Source organism: Leuciscus leuciscus (genome assembly GCF_965113295.1).
Source record: "Leuciscus leuciscus genome assembly, chromosome: 5".
NCBI lineage: Eukaryota > Metazoa > Chordata > Actinopteri > Cypriniformes > Leuciscidae > Leuciscus > Leuciscus leuciscus.
The window spans coordinates 6,455,670-6,468,131 of NC_138729.1; the positions used below are offsets into that span (position 1 = coordinate 6,455,670).

The window sequence follows — 12,462 nt, forward strand, 5'->3', positions numbered from 1 at the left end:
CTTTTTTTAGGTGTATTTGTTTTGAGATCAATTTATAAAGATCATATACAAGTCTTGTCTTTTAATCAACCAAAAATTTACTACATTCATTTTTACTACAATTTATTTATATGGTCAGTTCAGTTCGTTTTTTTTATTTTTATTTTTTACAGCTATAGAAAAAATGTATGCAAGTTATAAAATGATATTAATGTAGTTGTTTTGAATTGTTCATGTAGTATGTGTTGGAGGTTGATGCCAAAATGGACCAGCTGCGAGCGCTTGTGGAGGCTGCAGACAGACAGAAGGTGGAACTGCTCAACCAGCTGGAGGAGGAGAAGAGGTGTAGTATTATTCAACCCACTTTTGAAGATCTAATCAGAACACCCCATTATATCAATTCGAATTTTGGGGATTTTTACATATTTTTGCATACAGATGTACTTAGAGCTAATAGACACAATATTCACTGATAAAGAACATTGATATTGATGCGCAAGAGAATATGCGCATTTTTGTCCAATAAAATGCGTAGAATGAGAATCTCCCTCCTTTTAATGCTAGCAATTTCAAGTGGTCTTTTAAAGGGATAGTTCACCCAAAAATAAAAATGGTCATTTACATTTACCTCTTGACTTTCTTACTTCTGGTGAAGACAAACGATATTTTGAGGAATGTTAACAACCAAACTGTTTTGGTGACCTTTGACTTAAAAATAAATAAATAAAAATGTCAATGTTTTTTAAAGACATGAGGATGAGTAAATGAGGACTGTATTTGATGACTGTAAATGATGACCGTATGCGTTCATTTTGGGGTTAACTATCCCTTTAATTTATTTGTTTGTTAATTGTTCTCCACAGAAGATCATATATTCACAATCTCTGATAACTTTATAAACTGACATTTACTATGACAATACAATAAGTTATTTTAAGGTTATTACTGACATCTGGTCCCTTTTACTTCAGATATAGTTTGTATATGCGCTCTGTATTATTGTCCCTCATATTTGTTTACTTTTTTTTTTTCTTTTTCTTGGCCTTCAATGAAACAAAAATCTTATAAATACAACTTGCGTAAGAACTTAAAATGAAAATACAAGCTGAAAATGATAAAGAATTATTGTCCCAAACAGGAAGGTGGAGGACCTGCAATTTCGGGTGGAGGAAGCTTGCATTACCAAAGGAGATTTGGAGGTATTTTAAGATTTATGATTTTTGCTCTACATTTCTTAGATGATTCTTGGCTGAATTCAGAGAACACAAACTTCAAAGCTGCAGGTTTGCGTGCTGTGGGAAAACAGATAGTATATTTTTCACATTTTGAAATGTATTCATGTCTATTATTTATATATTATTCATTTGAAAACAGAAGCCCTAGAGTGGGACATATCTTGTTCAAAGTGCCCCCCCCCCCCCCCCCCCCCCATTTCCTCCTCGTCACATGATCCTTCAGAATTTTTTAATCCCTGAAAAAAATTATCACTGTTTCCACAAAAAATATTAAGTGTCAAAAACTGTTTTCAACATTGATAATGATAAGAACCATCATTAATAATTGAGCATCAATAATAATTGACTATATATAATTGAACAGAAAATCAGCATATAACAATAATTTCTGAAGGATCATGTGACACTGAAGACTGAAGTAATGATGCTGAAAATTCAGTTAACATCAGGAATAAAATAGATTCAAAGAGAAGTTATTTTAAATTGTAAGTATTTCACACTTATTCTTTTTAAGTAATTTGAATTGCTGAATTTTTGATCAAATACTGTAAATGCCGCCTTGGTGACTTTCAAAAACATAAAAGTAATAGTAGTGTATGTGTCATGTGAGAATGTGCACAGGACTGACAGTAGCTGCTTAGTTTTGATTGATCAACTATGCCCTGATTTGGATTTTAAACCACATTAAGACGAGTCCACTTTGGTCAAATTCAAGAACTTTCTTGTTATGGTAAGAGTATTGTGATGATAAAGTGCTTTGTCCCAAGTTAACTTATACATGCATTTAAACATTTAGTCGTACACTTAAGCACCACATTGCTATGTTTCAAATACTGTCCAAATTCTACAACTTGTTGGTTTCAGTCATGAAAGTGTCTAAATTGATGCTTCTTAAGGGTTGTTCACCCAAAAATGACAATTCTGTCATTGAAAGCTCACCCTCATGTCGTTCCAAACCCGTAAGTCTTTCGTTCATCTTTGGATCACAAATGAAGATCTTTTTGATGAAATATGAGAGATTTCTCTAGTTGCTTAAGCTGTCAATTGAGGGACAGAAAGCTCTTAGATTTCATTAAAAAGATCTTCATTTGTGTTCTGAAGATGAACAAAAGTCTTACGGGTTTGGAATGACATGAGGGTGAGTAATGTTTGAGTGAATTAACCCTTTAAATTGTTCTGATAGACTACTAAAATATAACCAAGCACTCACCTCATCTGCAGTTTTGTCATGTGTGGTTTATTTATAACAAATGTCATGCGAATGATACCCAACATACTAAATGAAGTGAATAGCTAAACTGTTATCAAAATGGCAAAAAGAAAACAACATGTATTTTAGTTTATACGATCTGGTCTTGTTTTCTCTTGTCCTGTTTGGGATGTTCTTTTGATGTGTTTCCAGCCTTCATTATCATTCATTTGAGTTGTTTTCATGTCCTGACCTACTTATTTAAAAATAGCTTTTGGACTTTTAATCCATTCAAGAAACCTTTGGCAAATGATTTTAATAAAAAAAACAACAACAACATGCAAGTCAGCAACCTAGACAATGACTTTTAGTGCAGATGCTTTACATACTTGAACAAATTCCTCACCGTTTATCTGTTCTTGAATTGTGACATTGAAAGACAAGTGTAGAATTTGTAGGAGGGAAGAAATCGTATAGGGTTAGTTATTGTATAGTAGTTTTTTTTTATAACATCATAGCCAGGGGCCAGTTGCATAAACTTAGCCATTATGTTGAGCCAGTGTCTTAAAATCTAGCATGACCTAGTAGCCGGCAGTCAAGGAACGGTTAGTCTTACTTTTTGGTATCAAATAAGGCCAATGTACGTTTAAAAAAATGTATGAACAGTCTTAAAGAAAAAAAAATGTGACTAACTTGTAAGACTAGTCTAAGCTCTGGTTATCCAAGTTGAATTTTTCTTCTATCCATATGTACAGTGCATTCAAAAAGTATTCATGCCCCCCCTCCTTTTTTTCCGCTCAGCTGCATCCTTTTTCTCTGGATCATCTTTGAGATTTACATTTATGCATTTGGCTGCTTTTAACATTTTATACATTTTATCAGTTCTTGTTCTGGTAATCGAACCCCTGACCTTGTGGTTGCTAGCGTCATGCTCTACTGTTTGAGCTATAAGAAAGCCAAAGATGTTTCTATACTTTGATTGGTGTCCACCTGTGGCAAGTTTCAATTGATTGGCCATGATTTAGAAACAAACCTGTATATACTACAACTTTCCAAAGACATGAGGTCAAAGGAACTGCGTGGAGAGAACATTTCAGCTGTAAATGTATTATAAATGCTTTTCAAAACGTCTATCGCATCTTGACTTGACTATTGAGTTGTCTCGTGTGATTTGTTTCTCGCTTCAAAGGTTCTGTTAAGGGAATATTATGAGCATCGATGCTCCCTGGTTTTGACGGTGTATTGTGGGACTATTTAGGGAGCAAACGTTTCAGTGAACAAGGATTTTGCGATTAAGTTTAAAATGGCTGACTCATTGATCAGTGCCTTGACTACTGAACTAGGGAGCTGATTGAGACGCACCCTTTTACTGACTGAGACAGATCAGACATGCTATTACTTTTTATATTTAACAAATATTCTACAACACCCCTCACCCAACAAGCAAACTATGTGTAGAGTTTCTGTAAACGACTGCAAATGGAGAACCAGGCCTCATCAAGAAGAATCATCAAGATAAGATGGTTTTACAACTTAAAGAAATTCAGACAGTTTTACTCACTTCACTTTGAAAGACAGGTAAACCCTTTCTAACTCTATCTATGAAATGACTTGATGTATAAACATGCATCCAATTTTCCTTTCTCATGATTTTCATTTTACATTGTTTTGCGTATGTATCAATTCAAACTCATTTGAAGGAATTATTCAGTATTGCACACTGTAGTTAACCAAGATCACATGTATAGGATGTTGGGTATCTTTGAACTGCAATTTTAATTAATTTACATTACATTTTGCTAACTCTGTTACTTATTAGTATGATAAGAATATAAACAATTTCTTCTCTTAACACCCAATCCAATTTCATATGCAAAACACCCTGCTAGAAGACAAAGGATCGTAAAATTCCTCTCCGAAAATACGACTCCTTATCGGCTCACTGACCTCTAGAGTGTGTGACATCCTCACATGTGGTCACCGATCACAAGGGGGATTCTGGGGATTCTGAGAAATTCTGATGTGAAGATGATGCTGAGCTAGAAGTCTTTTAAGGACCCCTAAGTTTGTGCCAGGTTACGGCCTTGTCTTTTCATTCATCAGAGATCCTCATTTTGGTTCTCTCTCATCAAGACAACTTCAGCAAAGATCAGCTGGAGCCTCATCAAATTGCATCAGATTCAAATGAGCGAGACATGCAAGTATCAAACTTAGTCTCATTATTTGATATATTAAGTATCCCATACCCCTTTGATTGAAGGGTGTGTTAGAACTAAGAAACTGATGGTTTGCTCAAGGCTGTCGATCTGCTGAATTTGTGATAACTTTTTTGCTTTCCTGTATTCTGCTTTAGTTCTTTCCATTGCTAAACTGTATGCATGAATGTGTGTGTATGTTAGATTAGTTCAAGTGTGTACATTGTCACACATAAGGTTGTTTGTGGTTCATGCTCATATAACTAATCATGCAGATTTTGGCTATATGCTCTGAGTAGTACTGTAGTACAGTAAGAAGGTTATATCCCATAATCTGTAAATGAACATTTTTAGAGTTAATAAACAATTAACAATGTTTGCTAGACAAACAGGTTAGTTGATTGTGGTATTAATTCTCTACATCAAGTTAATTCTTACTGCTGATTTAAATATTTATGTTTAATTATATCTTGGTGTATGATTAATTAATCATATTTCACTTTTGGGCTAATTTGTGCATGATTAAACAAAAGGTTATGATTTTAAACCACTGTCAGCCTAAAAGTGTGCATTTGATCATTTCGGTCAGTGTAGGACGTGACATGCAATACGCATGTAGGTTGCTGGCTTCTAAATGCAGATAAAGCGATAGCTTGAATTGACACCTCTAATGTCCCTGTTTACACCTGGTATTAAGATCTGGTCATTCGGATCACAAGTAGAGGAGGGAGACAAAATGTTTGCACCTGGTGTTTTAATCCGTCTCTTTTGTCCACTTTCAACCACTTCTGTCCTGATTACTTTGAAGGGGTTTATAGGCATGAAAATGTAAAATGTTGTCGGGATAATACATTTTTAAGGCCAGACAAGTAGTTTATTGAGGGTTGATTTGTAAAGAAGGACTACAAGCCTGCGCACATATATATTCAAACGCGCATACCTTTGGACTGAGCACGTAATGCGCATGTGCGCGACGTCTGTGTTTTCGCGGGTTTGTGTTTCTGAGGTTTGCGCAGAGATAATGGATAATTGTTTGCACTTTCGAACCGATTTCAGGGAGTGCGTTCTCGAGACACCAGGCACTGTTTTGTGCGGATGGGCGGCCGGAGCGCGTTAAGGGTTTTCCTGTTAGAACGGTGTCGTGTTAGCGGCCCCTAAGTTAAAAACTAATGATCTTCGCAACGGAAGTGAATCAATCAATCAAAACTAACTTTAGCTGGACAATAACTTTATCCTAGAGCTGTTGTAAAGCCTAAACAATCTGTTACGGTAATTTCCGATTATCACTGTAAAGCTGCTTTGAAACCATCCATATTGTTAAAAGCGCTATATAAATGAAGGTGACTTGACTTTTATCAGAACGTTTGATCTAATGGACAAAAAAGCTCACGCAATTTATATATGAACGTGCCCGGAGGCAACGGACAAAACATATGGAGAGCATCAGCTTTGGTTTCTGCTCTGACAGCCGCAATACCACGCTGAACACTGTGAGTGTGTGTTGGAAATCAGGAATAGTGAGAGAGCATTGTGCTTGGTACGTTTTTCGTCAAACCAAACTTAGGTTTTCAGCCAACAAAGTTGAAATCCTGTCTTGCTAGCACGCTTCCCATAATGTTTACGCATTAGGTCAGTAGGCAGAGAGTAGGTGGTCTATTGTGGCTGTTTGAACACATTCGACCACATGAGCATCTGCACTACAAAAGCAGTCCGGTTGAATGCGTTTTCGACTACCTCTGGAAGTGGTCGAAAGTGGACAAGCTCAAAACGTTTTAGACCCCGTTTACACCTGTATTTAGCATCGTCCACTTGTGATCCGATCAACCAAAATGCATCTTAATACCAGGTGTAAACAGGCCATTAATGAGTCTTAATGCATTTCAGCATATGTTCAAATGGTATCAGTGGTTAAGGTTAATCTGATCTTAGTGAATAAACCCTAATATCAGTGTTAAAGCGCAATTCTGTTCTGACTAAGTAATCTCAGCTCTGCTGCAGTTATAAACTGTACCAGAATGAATTATTCTGCTTTGGTTGATGAAATCCCAATTGCATAATTTCTTAATCTGTTCAGTACAGTGTAATCTAGAAGGTAGATTTGAACAATGTTCCTCATTCTACATCATAAAGGCCTTATAAATTATGGTTAGATCGATGCCATTAATTAAAATTTTGACTGCATATCTACAAGCATATCTACCTGTTTATAGCGATTGTTTTACTTGTCAAATGGAATTAAATTTGTAAAACTGTGCCTCATTATTTGTGTGTAAGGGCACGCAACTGTGTATGCTTAAGCAAGTGTTAAATAATAGTAAAGCCTTGTAACTGCTCCTTAAACGAACCACAAAACCAAAAGCATTTGTAAAATTAGGATTTTAACGAATGTAAGAACAAAGTCGTGCATTTCTGAAATTGAAAGCGGCACATGTTAATGAACTGTGTGTGCCTTATTTGAAAGCACCCCTTCACTTAAGCTAAGCTACTTAGTGGTCCTAAGACATAAGCCAAACTATTAGCATTGCAAATTAGCATTGTATGCTTAACTTTAAATGCAGCTTGTGTGAATGCAGTGTGAAGTGAATAACCATCTCCTCTCAACCTACTCCCTGGTTTCTGATTTTCTCTCTTCTTGTATTTAATTAATCTCAGCTAATTTTCACTGTAACCTTTTTAGGTGCATTCCTTCCTGAATGCTAGTTACTCAATTATACATTCAATTAAATTGAACTGTGTAACGGGAGAAGAATTTTCATAGTTATTGAGGATGTTTAATAGCACCCTACTCCACTTTAAGGATGGGAACACATGTGTCATGGAAGCTGAAAACGCAGCAGCCTTGACCAAACATGGAGTGATGCCCATTAACAGTTGAGAATCAGTACTATTGATTATGCCCAATTTCAGATTATTCCCCTGTTTTATTAGTGGCATTCAGCTATTTTTAAATCTTTATTTCATGTATTTGCTTTTTCTTGTTCTAGTACGGTTTTGTCTTATTGAACCTCAAAAGGAACTTGACATACTTTCCTTCTTGATTTTGTTTATTTGCAGCGGTTGCTCTAATTTTATGACCCTGCTACACAAGCAATCTAAATGATTGCTAAGGCATAACTATAATTTTGAGCAACACTAATAAACACAATCTGAATAGGAAAGCTATACACTTCCTTTTGCTTTCTCTTCTTCGTTTCTTCAGAGACCAAGCCTTTGTTGAACCATCAGTAAGTTCTGTGTTTTAATTTGACAGTAAGAACAGTCTTAAGTCAATAATTAAACCCCTACTTACACCTCTTTCAGCAAATCTATTCAGATTCACACACATCTTAGCATCCTGCTATCCACAGCAAAGATACTAATATTCGAGTACGCACTTGTTAACCACACCTGATAAAACTTAGCTGTGCGTTATACACCTAGCTGCCCCACTACACCTTTTGCTTCAAAGTCTGTTTGGTCTTGCATTAGTCTCTTTCCACTTACTCTCACCACAAGTGTGCCAGAATGTCACAGGTGCTCAACCTAACTGTCCAGATGGGAGAATTGGAGGCCTGGCAAGGCCTTATGAGGAACATCCTTCTACCCAGGTGTGCTGACGACCCACAGCACCAGAGCCAAAAGCAACTGGACAACGAGGGAAGGGGACTAATGACACACGACCCAAGCGAGGGTTACAACCACACAGAGCTGACCAAGGTTATCATCTCCTTAGCCCACAACCTCATGGATCTGAAACAGGGGGTAAACAACCTCATGCAACAGATCAGAGAGTCCCGCAAGGAGCTGACACATCCTCAAAGACACACAGACCAGCTAGAGATCGAGGCTCAGGCCAGACACAAGGACCCTGACGACATCAAAATACTTCAAAAGACTCTGACAACTGCTGAACAAAGAGATCAGCTGGAAAAATCACTTTTTCACAAAGAGTCACTATTAAAAACAGCAAATTCTGAACTCTTGGACAAAGACGCCAGAATTGGGGCCTGTGAAAGTCACCTCAAAACATCCAGAGCTAGAATTGAAGCTCTGACGCTGCAGCTGGACAACAGTGAAGACGAACTTGACATGGTCCAAAGAGAACTGAGACACTCTTAACTGCTGCAAAAGGAATCAAAGCTGGAGAGACATCTCATTCCCCCACATGCGATCAGCAGAGCAAACTCACCCAACCATGACACAAAGGTGGGGGGTGGGTTTCCTGAAAGCCTCTACAACCACCATAGAAAAAGGATTAATTCAGAGGAACCCTGAAATTACACTTGGAGTGTCCGTCAAAGACCTCAACAAATTAGCTAGAAAAGTCTACTCTGCACCAACTTCTGCAGGAGATCATGATGTCCACAAACACAGAATTTTACCACCCAAGACAAATTCTGTCTACTTTATCCCAAGATGTCAGAGGTTCTGAGGAACATCCAAAATTCCCAGCTGACACCAGAAGGCACACAGCATTTCTACAACGCAAAGTCCTTCAGTAAAAACGTACAAGAGCTTCCAGTCAGCAGAGGATGGAATCGTCACCATGGTACAGATCGACCGCTGGGAGAAGCAATGGAAGAGACCAAATTCTTCTGGAAAAATACCCTAGAAATTTCACTGGATATCCAGCAGCAGTCGACAGCAACATCCACCTCAACACTCTTCAAACAGGTACAAATCGAATGGCTGCATGAAGACACCAAGACACAGCCTGGACACCTAAACCTTGCGATAGCCTACGCCATAACCTGAGAACAGCATCAACCACGACTGTGGGAGGCACGAATCACCAGAGAGCCCACCAGATGCCTGTCCAATGTTCCTGCTCCTTTGCCATTGCTCGCTGTTGTCTACAGGTCAGACAACAATGTGCGAAAAAGGGGGAATGTAGTGACTGAGACAGATCAGACACGCAATTATTTGTTATATTTAACTAATAATCTACAATACCCCTCACCCAACAAGTAAACTATGTGTAGAGTTTCTGTTAACTACTCCCAAAACTGCAAATGGAAAACCAGGCCTTGGGTTACCATCGCAATAAAGACAAATCATCAAGATAAGATGGTTTTACAACTTACAGGAGTTTAGAGAGAGTTTCACTCACTTCACTTTGAAAGACAAGTAAACCCTTTCTAACTCTATATATTCTATATATAAAATTACTTGATGTATAAACGTGTATCCAGTTTTCCTATCTCAGGATTTTCCTTTTACATTGTTTTGCGTATACATCAATACTAACTAATTTTAAGGAATTATTCAGAATTGCACTGTTGTTAATGTTAATTAAGTACATGTATAGCATGTTCATATTTATTTACCTCACATTTTGCTAACTCTGTTACATATTAGTATGATAAGAATCTTAAAAGTTCTAATTTCATATGAAAACACCCTATTAGAAGACAAAGGATCCTTAAGTTTCGCTCGTAAAATTTAACTCCTAATTGGCTCACTAGGGATTCTGAGAAATTCTGATGTGAAGATGATGCTGAGCTAGAAGTCTTTTAAGGACCCCTAAGTTTGTGCCAGGTTACGGCCTTGTCTTTTCATTCATCAGAGATCCTCGTTTTGGTTCTCTCTCATCAAGACAACTTCAGCAAAGATCAGCTGGAGCTTCAACAAATTGCATCAGGACACATTATACAATTTTTACTCCGACATGTGTATCAAACTTAGTCTCATTATTTGATATATTAAGTATCCCTTACCCCTTTGAATGAAGGGTGTGTTAGAACTAAGAAACTGATGGTTTGCTCAAGGCTGTCGATCTGCTGAATTTGTGATAACTTCTTGCTTTCCTGTATTCTGCATCAGCTCTCTATCCATTGCTAAACTGTATGCATGAATGTGTATGTATGCTAGATTAGTCTAAGTGTTTAGTCTATTTAATAAAGTCTTCTTGTCACACATAAAGTTGTTTGTGGTTCATGCTTGTATACTGGAGTTCCTAATCATGCAGATTTTGGCTACATGCTCTGAGTAGTACTGTACAGTAAGAAGTTATTTCCCATATTACGGCCCAGAAATGAAAATTTCATAAAATTACACGCCAAAAAAAAAAAAAAAAAAGAACGGCTGCGTTTCCCAAAAGCGCCGTAAGTGCGAATTGATCGTGGAACAATTGTCACCAATGGTTTCTACGATCAACTTAGCTTATGATGCTTTGGGGAAACGCAGCCCTTGTTAGTTGATTGTGTTATTAATTCTGCTTCATACAAGTTAATTCCTACAGCTGATCTAAATATTTATAATTAGTTATAGTTCATTCATATTTTGCTACACCCTGGATTTTGTTGCAGCACAGATCTCAGGAAGGCCATTAAAAATAACCTGATGGTCATTCTGATTGAGATACAAGAAAGCCTGCTGGGAATTAGCAACAAAAAAGTAGCTCTTTATTTTACAGTCCTGTTCCCCATACTATGTACTTATTATAGTAATTGCAATAACTGAGCAATAACTAGGTACTTACTCTGAACCTACCCCTAAACCTAACCTGATCACATGTAGTTACCTTATATTACCCTGTACTTTCTTAGGTAAGTACACTGTAAGTACATGTACTGTAAAATACACGTAATATTCTGTGGTCTTATGAACCTCAGTTCTAAACATCATGTCTGGAGGAAAACAGGCTTTGCTTTGTGCCTATGGTGAATGGAGTGTAGATTGATGTGAAAAAGATCAAGACATTTTAGCATAAGGCTGCAACACCACAATGCTAAAAAATGAAGGGGATTGAATACTTTCTGAATGTATTGTATATAAACACAGTTGTAGCAACACTAACAGTATGTAAAATTGTTTCACTGTTCTAAATTAACAAAGGTCAGTTGTTATAGAAGTGAATTTATATTAAAAATGAAGTAGAAAGTTAAATCACCAACTTTTTCGGAGTAAAAAAAAATTTTTTTACACAATTTTAAGGAAAGAAATTATGAATTATTCTGTAAGATGCCATAAGTCACTCACTAACCTACGTGAAGGTCTCGTTGTGTTTTTTTCCTTTCTTCTAAGATTAGTATAATTAAGTTTCATTTGATTTAGTGCTTAGTTATTACTGGAAAAACTAAGTTATCAGATTTTCCTCCCCCCATTGTTCCTTTGCTTTTTGTTGTGGTCAAAGTACCATTTTTGTTACTGTTCCTAACCCTCAGTCACTATAATACTGCATGGCGTTCAGTTTCTGGTGTTTTTATTAATTTGGCCATCATCAGCATGTCCTTAAGCATTGACCAGATCTCTGCTGCAAAGTTTCCTCACACTTTCCTCAGCTGTGGCATTGATCTGACTTGCATTCATCACAACACCATCCTTCTCTTTTTCTGCATTACATTTCCACAACTTTCCTCCTCACCCCTCATCTTTCTGCATCAGGCTGGCATGTGATGGTGGCACTGGTTGTGTTTCTTCCTCTCCCCTTTCTGTACTAACAGACGCAGACGCAGCTGGAGCATGCCCTCCTTAAGGAGCTTGAACAGAGTCTTCTCTTTGAAAAGACCAAAGCTGACAAACTTCAGAGGGAGTTAGAAGACTCTAGGGTAATGGAGCTTCACCTGGGCTACGGGTCAAGGATCACTGAAGATATGTCACAGGAGCTACAGTGCTCACTCAAAAAAAAATATTTAGGCCTAAATTTAAGATGTATGGATTTAAATTGCATATAAAATTTCCGTCTCTATACAGATAGATGGAATCATCTATTAACTAATACTCTTAATGTTGACTCATATAGGTCAGTCATACATAAATGAAACGTAATTAATCTGAATGTGTTTCAAATACACAATAACCAGGTTTATATATTTATTGTCAATAGATCCAAATTTTCAATCGCATTCATTTTAAATTGCTTATTCCACAGCTAGCCATATTT

General features: G+C 37.0%; 1 protein-coding gene across 4 annotated transcripts in view; it reads left to right on the forward strand.

Annotated features, from left to right (window-relative positions):
• clip1a (CAP-GLY domain containing linker protein 1a) overlaps window positions 1-12,462 on the forward strand; it is a 56,785-nt gene that overhangs the window by 15,235 nt on the left and 29,088 nt on the right. For 3 of the 4 annotated variants that reach the window (XM_082170917.1, XM_082170918.1, XM_082170920.1), the window contains exons 7-9: window positions 219-322; window positions 1,118-1,178; window positions 12,023-12,127. In XM_082170917.1, coding sequence (XP_082027043.1) covers window positions 219-322; window positions 1,118-1,178; window positions 12,023-12,127 — 270 coding nt within the window. The remainder of the gene's footprint in view (window positions 1-218; window positions 323-1,117; window positions 1,179-12,022; window positions 12,128-12,462) is intronic. The other variant, XM_082170919.1, reaches the window with a different exon arrangement.